The 15,626-nt window shown below is 40.3% G+C and overlaps 1 protein-coding gene across 6 annotated transcripts in view; it reads right to left on the bottom strand.

Moving 5' to 3' along the window:
- Window positions 1-15,626, bottom strand: part of NAPEPLD (N-acyl phosphatidylethanolamine phospholipase D) — a 95,678-nt gene that overhangs the window by 20,999 nt on the left and 59,053 nt on the right. For all 6 annotated transcript variants that reach the window (XM_019655119.1, XM_019655113.1, XM_019655116.1 and 3 more), the window contains exon 2: window positions 890-1,196. In XM_019655119.1, the coding sequence (XP_019510664.1) occupies window positions 890-1,183 (294 nt within the window). In that variant the 5' untranslated portion in view covers window positions 1,184-1,196. The remainder of the gene's footprint in view (window positions 1-889; window positions 1,197-15,626) is intronic.

The following is a 15,626-nucleotide window of genomic DNA, read 5'->3' as shown; positions in this document are numbered from 1 at the left end:
AGTAATCAGTCTGTTCAAAGTTTCTGTTTCTTCTTGGTTCAGACTTGGTAGATTGTATGCTTCTAAAAATTTATCCATTTCTTCCAGACTGTCGAATTTGTTGGCATATAGTTGCTCGTAGTATTTTCTTACAATTATCTGTATTTCTGCAGTATCTGTTGTCACTTCTCCTCTTTCATTTCTGATTTTATTAATTTGGGTCCTCTCTCTCTTTTTCTTGGTGAGTCTGGTTAAGGGTTTGTCAATTTTGTTTATCTTTTCAAAAAAACAGCTCTTGGTTTCATTGATCTTTTGTATTGTTTTTTTGGTCTCTATTTCGTTCATTTCTGCTGTGGTCTTTATTATTTCCTTCCTTGTACTCTCTTTGGGCTTGTTTTGCTATTCTTTTTTCAGTTCCCTTAGGTATAAAGATAGTGTGTTGATTTGAGATTGTTCTTGTTTCTTTAGAAAGGCCTGCATTGCTATGAATTTCCCTCTTAGGACTGTTTTTGCTGCATCCCATAGATTTGGGGTGGTTGTGTTTTCATTTTCGTTTGTCTTAGATAGCTTTTGATTTCTTCCTTGATCTCATTTTTGACCCACTCACTATTTAGTAGCATGTTATTCAGCCTCCATGTATTTGTATGCTTTCCGGATTTCTTCTTATAATTGATTTCTAGTTTCATAGCATTGCGGTCAGAGAAGATGCTTGATACGATTTCAATCTTCATACATTTACTTAGACTTGTTTTGTGGCCTAACATTTGGTCTATCTTGGAAAATGTTCCATGTGCACTTGAGAAGAATGTATATTCTGTTGCTTTGGGGTGAAATGCTCTAAAAATANGAGAGAGAGAGAGAGAGAGAGAGAGAGAATGAATACACAGCACTCAGAAGAGCCAAATGCTACCTCTTTGGAACATGGAATGCTGCTGTGATCTTTTTCCATGATTAGCCATCTGAGAACATTTGTAATAGAGGGACTTTTCCATGTTGGCCAAGGATTAACAAATCTCCCATCCTTTCCTTTCTTTGATTTAGTTACATCTTCCTCTAGTCTGTAATCCAGTTTGAAACTTTTCCTGGAAAACCTAGAAGAATCACTTCCTCCAGAATTCCGTGCTGAATTTGGGCGTTTTCTTACTGCTTCTTTAGGATATTGGCTGCTGGTCATCAGGGACTGGTTGCTTTCATTTTCATCCATGTCCTTTGAAGAACTAAATAAAAGGAAGGGGAAACGTACTGAGTTTAGTACATAAAACATATCACACAGTATTATTTCTTAGCCAATAAAAATATCCTCAATCTTATGAAAATAGTCTCTATCAGCTCAAACTTTATCTTCTTGCAAACTACAATTTTAGAATCCAGTTTATTACTACTTGCTATATAGAAAAAATGTTTATTCCTGCCAAACCTTTTAAAAATTTCTTATCTGCTATATTGAAAACAAACTACTCCACCATCAGTCAAACATGAAATTTTCCATTTCAATGACATTTTGTACAACAAATTAAAGCATCATCATGAATCTGTAATATTATATTTTCATACATGAATTTTTAAAATAATGTTGTTAATAACACATAGTAAGAAGGGGTACCTTAGTTCCTTGAGGCTACCTCAGGAATTCAAGTGATTTATACATAACCCTACTAGGCCTAGTCATTTTTACTTTGAAGATAATCTGTTTAGCAATGCTCCTAACAAGTGCATTAAGTCCAAATCCCAGGAAAGGCGATAATAACATTCATTGAGAAGCATTTCAATAATGTAGTTAAGTGGTAGCAATGCAAATTTGAATTAACTCAGATTTAGAACTGCCACGTCAGCACAGTGTGTATCCTAGGTACATGACCTTAGGTAAGTTTCCTACCTCTATGTGCCCGATTTCCTCATCTATAAAATGGAGATGATAATACTACCTGTCTCCAAGGGTTACTGAGAAAATTTATAAAGCTAACACAAAAAAAGCACTTAGAAACATGTGCACGGCATGTATATAACAAATGTAACACACACGAATTCACACTAACAGCTCAACAAATCATAGCTGCTGCTGCTGATCTGGTTATTACTGCTTCCACCACCAGCTTGAACCCAAGGCACTGAACTCCTTGATTCTGAACTATGTATTCAGGACTCCAAACACATAAAAATGATAAATAATGTATTAAGAATATGCATTCATCTGCCATGAATTTCACTTCTTTCCTATTGTGCTAAACAAATATTTGTTTTGTGTCTAGTTTAAATATAATGCATACATTTAATACACTTTATAACCTTAAGAAAATAAGCACAATAACAGAAAGCCAAATATTATTTTTAGGGCAATATTGATGCTTAAATAGAAATATTATCCAGGAGAGGAAAAGAAAGAACACAAACCCCAGGATGAATGCATTCACTGAACCAAAGCTTTTTTTTTTTTTTTCTTCAAACTGTCAGGAGTAAATAGTCTCTGGTCTGGAGAATAATTAGTGTTCAGAAAAGAAACCACAGCTGACAAAAGCTAAAGCACACACTTTAACTAAAGTTAAACTTTAAATTTAAATTAAAGTTAAACAAACGCCATCACTGTTTGTGGGAGAGCCTAGTAGCTAAGAAAGCCTAAGTTTGTATCTTGGGCAACTAAACTTTCTAGTCCTCAATCTTCTCATCTGTTAAATACCTACTTATCTCCTGGGGGTTTCAAATGATTTACAAGTGTAATGGACATAAAGTGCTTGCCATTCACCAAATGTGAATTCTTTTGTCCCTTTCCCTGCCGATTTGTCATATAGTCATTTAAATTCCTTAAATTCTATTAGAAAGCAAAGGATCTGGGTGAGCTATCCCAGTTCTTCTCACTCTACCTGGGTTATAATTAAGTTCATGTTGAGGCCTTTAGAAAAGGCAGAAACAAATTCAGTTAAACCCCACTTCATTTAATAGATGTAAACACACAAGTTTGGAGACTTTATATTATACCCCAAGATAATGTGTCTAATAAATGGAAGAGCTGACTTTATACTACCCCTTGTGATGATAAGCAGCTTATGAGATACATGCATGTCTGCATATATACACATATATTCACATACATATAAATACATATAAGTCTACCAATACATAATAAATTTTGGATTCGTTGTTGTAAACAATCAGAGGATAGGGGAAAAGAGACAAGAGCACTCTGGATCAAAAACCACAAAGCAATGTGAAATGGCTTTTAAACAACATCTAGTCATCTAATGCAGATACGGCATAAGATGCAAGAAAGTCTCGTAAGAGTCAAGATAGTAAAGGTATAAAGGATGGGATCATAAAGGATGGGAATAGATATGGGGCCTGGACTGAGATGTTAAGGAGGTCTGGCTACACTATAGTGTGGACGGAAAAGGGGCCACATGTTAAACCTCACAAGCTCAGGAGACTGAAAATAACCACATAGGACGGCATGAACATAAAAATTCCCAACTAAGGTGGGCCATGGCGGGAAGTCAAATCCTTGGCCTGTAGCTTGACAAAGGTCAATATTTACTTTAAGTGAGTCTGTCTATTGTCTTTTTGCATCTAAGATAACATACCCTTGCAATATCAGAGTAATCTCTTTTTCCAGACCCCCCAGGGGGCACAACCCACCAAACCAGAGCAGGAATCTACAAAATCCCTCAGTGTTATCTTTTTCCCCAAATATTATCTCTATGTGCTATACAATGCTATCAACTATCCTGTACCCACCAATGTAAAAGAAGAGTGTGTCTCTCCATTTTATTTTTTACCCAATCCCAAAGATTTCCCCTTTGCTTTCTCCCACCCCCTTAATCTACAACCAATGGATTTCATGTACCCCTTCTCCTTTGATTCTGATGTATAAAGTAAGTTGCAAAACGGCCATTTTCCAGAGTATTTTCTCAATCCATTGAGACTTTGCTTCCTGGCAATTGTCATCAGTTTGGCTCAAATAAACTCTTACAAGTTTTCTCTTAGGCTGGATGTTTTTCGTTGACAGTACGCAATAAAGAAAAACTGAAGGTGCTTAAAAACGGGCCTATTTAGAGAACACAACTGTGGTAGCAGGATAAAAACAAAAGGGTGTGCCTATGAGCTGGAGCAAGGCAGATAAATAAGAGTGAGTAGGAAACAGAAGAAGCCCAGAACATCCACCAATACTGAAGCACATGTTTCACGTTTTTTGGGGTTTTTTATATTGTTTTTTATGTGTGAAATAAACATTTTTAAAATTAGTTTCAGCTAATGCAGTGCAACAGTTATACTTTTCACCCTTCAAAGTGACAACCCCCCATCTGCCGCCCCACTCCCCCCACCCCATATCATACATATCTATTACAATTCANAATACCAACATGGGCCAGTGAAGCAACGTCCTCCACAACTAGACTGAAGAACCAAAGGACAGCAACTTGTCTGTTCCCCTTCCCCAATTCCCCAATATAAATCTTACCAAAAAAAAAAAAAAAGCAACCTGTTAGCATAGCATAGTATATAGTATAGTATAGAATAGTATAAACTAATTGGTATTGGCACCATATTCTTCAATATCATACAGGTAAAGAGAGCATTATATTTTCAAAGTACTTGCACGTGTCACGTGAACCTCATAACAATCCTAGTGACCTAAACTGTCTTACCCTAACTTTATAGACAAAACAAGGAGTTCCTTGAGGGATTGTGATAGAAAGGTCACACACCTGTGAGGAATCCTGAACCTGAGCCTGGTTCCCTCACTCCTGCTGTCCCACTTTTACCACAGGCCACGCAGCACAGCCTCAATTCTTTGACTGTCCCCTGTTCACTTGTACAGTGGGAACTGCGAAGGACAGTCCCTTTCAACTAATGAAATTCAAAAGGCGTCTGTCTGCCTTCCTCTGAAATTCTCCAGATGTCTCCTCCCCCCAGACTATTGGTGAATGTGATCAACAATAACAATCTGACAAGTCACTGAGCCAAACGTAACAACACAAAGCAATGATAGCACCCCAAAACTGCAGAGCCTTGAACTGGCCACTGCTCTAAAGACCCAACAAAGGCCAGTATCAGGAACAGTCCAGGTAAAGAAACACAGTTCTCTGACCGTGCAACTAAACTGTGTAGCTCTGCTAATGACCCTTTTTTATTTAGACCTGTTCTATTATTTTATACTTTCATCATGTTTCTTCCAAAACACTTTCCTGCATGTATCATATCTTGTCTCTTTCTAAAACACTCATTTGAAGTTGTGTTTTATTAAACTCTAGCCTCCCATGTCTAACAAAAACGATTTACAGAAATTTGATTAAATTCTGAATCAACCCAATGATCTGAAGCAGATATTCTTTACATGGCTCTTAATGTTTTGGTTGGCTTTTTTTTTTCCCCAGAAAAAGTAGAACTCTATCACATTTAGAAGTTGATAAAAGTTCATAAATTTGGCAAAAGGGATTAATTATGGAGTGAGTTAGTTATCTATGAAAACAACTGAAGTCAACATGCATTTGATCTAGTTCTAGGCTTTTATTGAAAACAAGATATAGGTAAGAGATGAATAAAATATAAATTGGAATAAGGCAAAGGTGTCTTCTCTCTCCTTTTATATACCGAATTTAAGTGGCATATATTGAGACCTCCTTTGACATTTTCTTAAAAAAAAAAAAATTCTGTCTTAAAAATAAAAATGCTTGCTTCATTCAAGAATACAGCTCCCACCTCCATCACCCGACCTTCCTTCTCTGCTTTACTATTCTTTAGAGCACTAATCATCTTTTAACACAGCACATAATTAACTTACTTGTTTATTGTCCCTCTCTCCACTACACTTAGGCCCAAGGTGGCCAGGGTGTCTGTCTGCTTTGTTCATGGCTCTGTCTCGAGCACCTACAACAGCATGCCTGACACACAGCATATGCTCGGTAAATACTGGCTAAATGAATGAGTTAATGAGCCAGCTTGGGAGGGTCCATGAACTCCCTAAAATCACAGTAAAAGGCAATGGTTTATGTACATGAGTATGCTTCTCTAAGGTGAGGGTCTAAAGCCTCCATCCGATTTTCAAAAGGGGCCTAAGAATCAAAAGCCTGGCAAGTTTGCAGAGGTTCAACACAGTTTCTAGAATATCTCCAAATTATTACACTGCAGAGATGTATTTCTGCCTTCATGTGGTCTTTGAAATGAAACAAAACTGAAGTCACCATTGCTATCTCTGTATTTTTAGAAGCTGTGGCTCAAAAACCACGAAGGAATGTACCCCAGCAGGTAGCCTACCAGTCTTGGCCTCCTGCCCTAGCCCTTCTCTTAACAGCTCAACTTCGTGTTTCTCTTCATATGGCGTTCTCCAGACAAAGAAAAAAAATGTTTTTTCTTGTTCCTCCCATCCTCAAAGTTGAAGCATATAACAAAGTTTTATCTATTAATATCCTGGTCATTCTAAAAAAATGCTGGTAAAATATTATTCACATTAGTCAAGTCTGCTAATTATGGCTAATACTATGCACATTCTTTAGCTTCAAAGTGATATCAGGCTTTTTATCCCATATCCTTTAGAGAAAAATGGACACAACCAAGGTAAAACATCTAACACCACCACCACCACCATCCACTGGCCTTCCTGCCTCTTCCCACAGCAGAGCAAGCCTTCAGGGCTGCCCCCACTCTTTCCATGCCATCTCTCAACACCCCACAAACCCTGGCAGAGCAAGATTGGTGGAAAAGAGAGGCCAAGAGAGACAGGACATAGGAGAGGGGCAAGAAACTAAGGAGAAAAAGGTGCTACTGCAACTGGGAGCCACCCACCCCTGCCAAAGTATAATAATATCATTCATCTAATAAACCTTATGCCAAGTGTTAGTAAGTTTTATCCTAAGTAAAAACAGCATATTTAGAAGCCAGTAACCTATTACCAATTTTTAAAGGTCTGGAAAGTTTATCTGAAGATTTCTTTTATAGCGTTAGAAGCTTCTCCAAGGATGAAAAGCCAAGCACTCCAGGCCATGCCTCAACCCTCATAATTCATATTCCAAACACACGTCAGGTTACTACTTTCTGGAACATATCATGTACTTCTCACCTCCGTGACCTTGTTGATGCCACCTAGAAACCCACTGCCAAAATAATTTCTTTCTAGGCCCAGCACAAATGTCACCTCCTCTCTGAAGTCAATTTCAGCCCCACCAGTGAGAATTAACTGCTTCCTTTCCTGTACTTCTAAAGAAGTCTGTTCCTACATCTAGTTGCCACCACATTAGAATTGGTTATTCCTATATATACTTGGCTGCTAAACCGTGAACTTGAGGGCACCTTATTTACTTTATCTCCCCAGAACCTAGCCCTCTGCTTTAGCATATAAAAGAGGCTCCGTTAACTAGTTAACTAACTTGAGTGTCATAATACAATTCACAGCAAAGTTTTATATATATATATATATATATATATATATATATATATATATATATATATATATATATATATGGAGAGAGAGAGAGAGAGAGAGAGAGANACCGTGTGTAGCCAGCAGCCAGCGTGAGCGGCCAGCAGCCGCAGTGAGCGGCCGTCCAGAAGCCGGCAACTGATCTGCCTTGCCTGGGAAGAGCTCAATGATGGTGCCAACTTGGGCCAGTGAAGCAACGTCCTCCACAACTAGACTGAAGAACAAAACAACAGCAAACTGTTTTTCCCCTTCCCCCAATTCCCCAATAAAATCTTTAAAAAAAAAAAAATTTTTAGTTTTCTTATTTATTTTGACAATATATGTGAACATTGAATAGATTTATCTCTTACCAGAATACCTCCAATTCAATTATTAATGCTAATATTTTATAATTCTGACATGCTATCTATCTGTATTAGAAGTATAGCATCCATCAAAATGGCATAATGTTTTTAAACTCCTCCTTGATAAGAGAAAATTCTTTTCATAAAATATTTGAAAAATATAAAGAAAAGTAGCCATCCATTATATCAATCAATATGCAGAGATTATAACCAATGTTAACATTATGCTATCTTTACCCACAGTTCCATTTTTCTGCATGTTACGATCATACAGTATTCATATTTACTAGTCTTTTTTAAAAACAACATATTGTAACATTTTCATCCATCACTTAAAACTCTGAGACACATATTAAAGTATTTAAAAATGAAACAAATTCTTGAGGAAATCTGTCAGAATGTAAACAAATAAACAAAAAGAAGAAGTACAGGAGAGATAAAAAGAAAATTACAGAGGATTGATCTAGGAGATCCAAATTATAATTAGTAGTCATTTTAGAATGAAAAGATGGAGGGAAAGAAATTTTCAAAGAAACAGACAAAATTTACTAGAACTTAAGGAAACAGATTTTTCACATCTGAAGAAGGGCTCACTGGGCCTAGAGCATGATGAATAAATAACCACACATCATGGTGAAATTTCAGAACACTGGTGCCAAAGAGATGATCCTCAAAGTTTCTGCAGAGGAAATAACGGTCATACACAAAGGATCAAGAATGGCACTGAACTCCACAGTAGCACTACAGTGAAGGTCGTCCTAGAGCAGCGCTTCTCAACCTGTGGGTCGCGACCCCTTTGGGGGTCGAACGACCCTTTCACAGGGGTCGCTGGGTACTCGTATGTGAGCGTATCTGCATGTGGGCCTGGAGACGGATAGAGGAGCGGTGTCTCGGTTCCTAAGACCATTGAAAATATGTGTTTTCTGATGGTCTTAGGCGACCCCTGTGAAAGGTTGAGAACCGCTGTCCTAGAGGTAACGCTTTCAAATTCTGAGAGAAAACTGTTTCCAAACTAAAGTTCTATATGCACATTACCAATCAAGAGTGAGAATAATGACATTTCAGACAAAGTGTCAAAAAGCTGACTTTCCATGTACCTTTTCTCAGGAAGCTCATTAACAATGTGCTCCACCAAAATGAGAGAATAACCAAGAAAAAGGATCAAATGAGATGCAGGAAACAGGACCAAAACTGAAGTCCAGGATGATGGTGAACGGAGACCCTGGAATGGAAGCTGGCAGGGAGCCTGGAGGACTGTCACCTGGAGGACTGTCATCCAGAGGACAGCCTGGCGCTGAAAGACCACCTGAGGGTTTCACTGAGAACCCATGGGAAGGGGGGAATGATTAGTCATAAGTTCACAGAAAGTTAAGCAGATGAAAACAAGTATCATTAACCCTGGGGGGAAAAGTACACAAGAAAGGAGACATGGCAACAGTACATTACCGGGTTCATCAGTGAAAAATGACGATATAGTCATAAACATGTAAACAGTAAAGGGAAAGTTCAAGTAGAACCATGGGAGAGAGATGGGGAGGGGTACCATGAATTAAAGGACCATGGAAAGACAAATATTGCATGACTCCACATATTTGAGGTATCTAAAATTGTCAAATTCATAGACTCAAAGAGTGGAAGGTGGTGGCCAGGGGCTGGGATGGGGAAATGGGGAGCTATTATCAACGGGCAGAAAGTTACAGGTAAGCAAGATGAGTAAGCTTTAGCGATCTGCTGTACAACACTGTACCTGGAGTCAACTGTACTGTACAGCTAAACATTAAACAGGGTTGATCTCACGGTATGTGTTCTTACTACACTACAAAGAACTCTGAAGAAACTCCAGAAGAAACAACGTAAAGAGTTGGTTAAGTCCCCCTCTGGGGAGGGGGCTGGGTGGCTGGGGCGGGTTTGGGGACTACTATATGTCTAACAAGCCTTTCAGTACTATGACTTTTTAAAAACTGCATACATGTATTTTTTTCTATTCATAAAAATTAAAAAGCGGGCCAGTCGAGTGGCTCAGTTGGTTAAGAGCACGAACTCTGAGCAACAGGGTCACCAGTTCAATTCCCACATGGGCCAGTGAGCTGCGGTCAAGCTGAGCTGCTCCTGTGCTGCCAACAGGTGGCAGGATGGCTCAGCTGGTGAAATCACGTGCTCCTAACAACAAGGTTGCTGGTTCGACTCCTGCATGGGATGGTGGCTACGCCCACCCGCAACTAAGATTGAACACGGCACCTTGAGCTAAGCTGCCCTGAGCTGCCAACTGGTGGCCAGATAGCTCAGTGGTTAGAGTGTGTGCTCTTAGCAACAAGGTTTCTGGTTCGACTCCTGCATGGGATGGTGGGCTTGGGAGCACAAGCTCTGAGCAGCAGGGCCATCGGTTCAGATCCCACATTAGGGCCAGTGACACTGCCCTCCACAGCTAAGATGGTGAACAACAGCTCGACCTGGAATTGAACTGCCGTGAGTGGCCGACGACGGTGTAGGCTGCAGTGGGGCTGCAGTGGGCTGCCATAAGCTACCGTGAGCGGCCAGCAGCCATTGTGAGCTGCTGGGAGCCACCATGAGCGGCTGTCCAGTGTCTGGCGACTGATCCGCCTCATCCGGGAAGAGCGCAATGATCACAATACCAACATGGGCCAGTGAAGCAACGTCCTCCACAACTAGACTGAAGAACCAAAGGACAGCAACTTGTCTGTTCCCTTCCCCGATTCCCCAGTGCTGTTCCCCTTNTTTTTTCTTTTTGTTGTTCCAACTGGGTGATTTCTGCTATTTTATCTTCTAAATCGCTGATCCGATCCTCTGCTTCATGTAATCTACTGGTGATTCCTTCGAGTGTGTTCTTCATTTCGGTTATTGTATTCTTTATTTCTAACTGGTTGTTTTTTATGATATCTCTATCCTTCTTTATATCCTCACTATGTTCCTTAAACATTGTTATCATCCGTGTTCTAAACTCTGTCTCTGAAAGGTTGGATACCTCTGCTTCACTTTGTTCCATTTCTAGAGGTTTCTTCTGATCTTTTACTTAAGACATGTTTCTTTGTTTCTTGATTCTGGCTGTCACTCTGTGATTGCCTCGATGTATTAGATAGATAACCTAGAAAGGAAAAAAAAAAGAAAAAAGGGCTCTCTGCCCGCTTTAATCTGCAGACCGCTTGTTCAGCAATAGAGAGACTCTGGCAACTCAGCACCAGCTGTTGGGGGGAATGGCTCAGTGCGTCATGTGCTGGCCTCCCTCTCAGGCTTGTAGTAAGCTTTCTGCAATTAGCTGCTGTGTCCTCACAGGTTGGTGCAGGCTATCTGCTGCTGCAAAAACCCCCTGTGGCCTGCGGAGGTGGAGGCCAGGCACCAGGGGTTCAGGGTGCCCCCGGCAACATAGCTCTAGGTGGGCGGGGCAGGCCCCCAAGACACCACAGAATGTGGTCAGTGGCTTCCACCAAGTCAGAGCAGCATGCACTCCTGCACCAGCAACCAGCCCATACAAACTCGCCAGGAAAGCCCCGGCTGAATCACGCAGGTGCACAGCTTGTGGCCCAACACTTCCAGGAAAACTCCCAGTCTCAGCTTGTCCCAATCAGCCACTCATAGATCAGGCCAAGCAGCCCGACAGCCAATCGCCAGCCTGGCAACTCTGCATGCACAGTGTGGAGAGCGGGGACCCAAGGCAATTGTGCACTCCCACGTCTCAATGAACAACCAGTTGGAGCCTGAGTGCCCGCCAGTTGTTTCCCTGGATACTCAGCACAAGCAGTGCGGAGGGTGGGGATACAAGGCCGCATGAGCACACAAGCACACACGCACTCCTGCGCCAATTCCAGCAGGCCAATGCAGTCCCAGACCTGAGCCTCTGTGGGAGGGCCCAGCCCTGAAAAAATGGCGCCCTCCTGTATAATACTCGTGTGCAAGCTCCACACCAGGGGAACAATGGTCCCAAAACTTCCAGCTCCTGTGCCAAAGGTTCTCAGTTCAGTCCTTCCCTGCAGGCTCCTGGGCCCCGCTCACACAGCTATTCCCTCCACCAGGGACTGGGTGAGTGCTCACCAGAGAGCAAGTCCATGGGCCGGCTCCACTGGCTCTCTAGCCGCCCTCAGCCTCACCGAGTTGAGCAAAGAGAGTCCTCACTAATTTCTACTGCCAGCTATCGTGGAACTCCTCTTCCTGGCAAGGTAACTCTGGGCTGGTGAGCTTGGTGTGGGGCCAGAGGGTCTCTCCCCCAACTGGAGAAGCCTCCCCATCACTGAGGTGTCCCTCATGGGGTTCACCATCTCTCGTCTCCACCCCTTCTACCAGACTCGATGTGGCCTCCTCTTTAAGTCCTTTGTTTAGAGGTTCTGTTCATCTTGTGTTCAGGGGACTTCCAAGGTTGAATGTTGTATAAATTATCTGTAGTTTTGGTGTGATCCTGGGAGGCAGTTGGCACAGCGTCTTGTCTATTCTGCCATCTTCCATGTTTCACATGTTTTACACATTTCATTTAAACTGCTGCTCCTAGCAAAATTTCAAGGTAGGCACTGTAATCCCCAGTTTTTAACTGAAGCACTGAGAGGTTGACAGCAGCCCAGTCAAGAGATGATGAGGTAGTTGACAGTGAGAAGGCAAGAACAGAATAAGTTGAAGAGACAATAGAGAAGCTGAATCACGAAGACTCCAGAGTCTCTGAATGGTCGCAAACTTTGGACAATTTGGACAGCAGGTTGCAGGGAGGGGGATTACAAAAGTGGGAGGAATCAGAAATGGCAGCACCACTAATCAAATAAAGGAATTAAGGGAAAGCAAGCATTTGGAGTATGGAAGAGATGGTGGATTCTGCCCCAGTTTGAGGTAGGGTTTGAGATCATGGGAAGCAAGAATTCAAGCAGAAGTGCTCACTGGCATTCAGTGGAAATGGATGACCCTGTGATCCAGGTTGCCTTGGTGGTGAGAAAAGTGAGAGTAAAAGACCAGACTTTCCAGGGACCTGGAGTGTAAAATGAGAATGAAAAATGGGTTCAGTGATCTGCTTCCCCCTGAAAAATCAACTTTTTCAAAGTTGTCTACTCACATAATCCCCATTTTCTTACCTCCCATCCACTCACTCCAATCAGTCCAAGGAAACAAGTCTCTACCAAAGAGCCATTGTCTCTAAACACACCCGCTCACCCAATATACACAAAATCCAGTCTTCAGGAGTGACCTTTTTAAAGGCAACGCTGACAGAAAACAAACAAAAAGGAAAAAACCCTTTGTTCTCAGAATGAGGGCAAAGGTCAGTAAGATGGTGTGGTTTTAGCCCTGCCCACACTCGCCTCCTTTGCTCCAAACAAGTAACCTTAAACTATTTCCTGAAATGCATTGTGCTCCCACCTCAGGACCACCTACTGCCATCACAGAGCCTTTGCACAGGGTTTTGAAAACACATTGGGGTGTGAAGAGGAAGTGTATGGACATGGATAGTCACGGGATTGTGTAGTACATTCAAAGCTATTCAAGCAACACAAAATGCTGGCTCTAGACACACACACCATTTCACACTATCCACTGTGTGAAATGATGAGAAGGAACAGGAGGACATAAAAGTCTGAACCATGACAATCTGGACTCATTCTTTTGGATGAAAAGTACTGGAAGTCCATTCAGTGAGTGTGCAAAATGACAAGCTCAGTCAATACGTGCTCCAGTGACAAAGTGAGCCTCAGGCCACCAGCGCTGTGGAGCCTGCCTGAGGGCTGGGTCATATGAGAAGGCTCCTTATCAAATATCAACCGTCTGGTCACTCTGCAGTGGATACAGCAACAATCTCACAGGGTCATCTTTAAACATCAAAGCTAAGATGACAGGAAAACTAGAAATGAGGGAGAATGGGTCTCCATATGATGTTATTAACTATAATAAATGCTTTGCCAACTCAGACATCTTAACATCTAGCCTGGGGTGTCCTGAATTAAATGTAGCAAATTTCTTAATGATTCCTTGTCATGTACCCATCTCCAAAGTTAACAAGGTAAGTGAAAATTCTGCCTTGATCTAGGGCCAACAGTAAGTGGAAGATGTGCATGCTCATGAGAACAAACAAACTAAACAACCTGTGTTTTCCGAGGGGTTTTAAATCTGATAAAGATCATTACATCACACTGATTTGTATCCAGTTGAAGAAGCCAATGAATTGTAAGGCACATTGTTATTTTACGTGCCACTAAGAAGGTAAAATGTTATCAATTATGTCATGCATTATATGACATAGCCTGATATCAGCAGTGTTCACATGTGAATAAAATCTCTCTTAAAATTGATGAAATACACAATTTTACATATTTTGGAACAGGAGTAAAAACATTAGCCTTGGTAATTAAATATAATCAGAACCATAATTATTTTGCTGACCCTCCTTTCCTCTGTGAACAAGAGCTAAATTTCAAGGTAACAAAACCCTATGACAACTGATAAATATAAAATACAAATGTTCTTTAAAGAACATTTTGTTATGAAAAGGACAACATAAATGGCATCTAGTAATTATCAACTACATTCTCTACATTTCTTTGAGGATTAATTGCCTACTTACTAGCAGAAGGAATTACCCCATATCTCTAATCAAAGAGAGATCTGAGTTGTGACATTTGGTGAAGACAAGTCTGCCAAGTACAAATATTTTACTTTAATAACTGCACACGTGAGTAACATGCTTTCAAAAAAACAACAATTTTCTATTTCAAAAGCAAATGTTTCATCCTTTCTTTCTTTGACATTTAAGATTTGCCAGCTGCCTAGAATTTAATGCATTGCTTTATCATTTTAAAAAATTAAAGAAAAAATACACTACAATATATGCTTGGGATTACAACAAACTCATAATTCATGACACTGCCAATCATCATTCCTAGAGTTGACATTTAATAAATACTAATTGAGTAACTGTCCATCACATACCAACAAAGATTCTGACATTAAATCTGAAAAATATTCAGAACTGTGTTTTCAGACAGCTAAAAACACTAAATTCACAATTTTATATTAGCTCTCCTATCTGTAGTGAAGCAAAGGATCCTTTTAATACAATGCTAGATAACATAGCTAATGACACTTTTTCAATTCACTGAAGTGCCTGAAAAGGGCTGAGTAGGTTCAAGTAAACTGTGCCCATTCTTCACATGCACTACAGATCTCCCTTGAGATTGCTGTTAACCCCACAGGCATTTAGAAGACTCCTGGGAGAGTACATCTGTCCAAGCGTGGGAAGTACACCCGGTAATGAAAGGGCGAATGTTCTGTGGGAGATATGTACACAACGTACATCAACAAAGAAAATATCACATTGTTACCAGTGACTTTCATTTTTAACTCACTTTGTTGATTTAACAATCAGTTTTGCTAAAAAGCTAAAGGAAAGCAAAGCAAATTGCTAGGAGCACACTAAAAATAAGTTATGACAATTTTTAATAATTATTGAGTAAAAAATGTTACAATTAATGTACATGTATATATATACAGAGGGTGCCAAAAATGTATCCACAATTTAAGAAAGGAAAAAACTGTATTAAAATTGTAATACTCAATATATACCGATAACAAAGATGAACACAAGTCATGTGTATACATTTTGGGGGCACCCTTTGTATAATATACATTTAGATGTTTGTAAATTTAGGTTTATATATCTCACCAAACAACTTATCTTCACAGAAGTGGAAAGAACATTAGTTGGGAGTGGAAGCTAGGACTCCAACTCTACCATTAACTACAGATATTAATGTGAAGAAGGTAACTTAACTTCTCTAAACTTGGGCTTACTCATCTGTTAAATAAAGACAAAGGACTGTAATGCAGATCATTGACTTCATGGGTTAGTATCATAAAACGCTCCACAAATGCAAACTGTTCTTACTACTATTTTTATATTCAATAAAGAGTAA

This window comes from Hipposideros armiger, unplaced genomic scaffold, assembly GCF_001890085.2.
Source record: "Hipposideros armiger isolate ML-2016 unplaced genomic scaffold, ASM189008v1 scaffold_236, whole genome shotgun sequence".
Taxonomy (NCBI): Eukaryota; Metazoa; Chordata; class Mammalia; order Chiroptera; family Hipposideridae; genus Hipposideros; species Hipposideros armiger.
The sequence above is the reverse complement of the archived record's forward strand: the minus strand, read 5'-3'. Positions and strand labels throughout refer to the sequence as shown.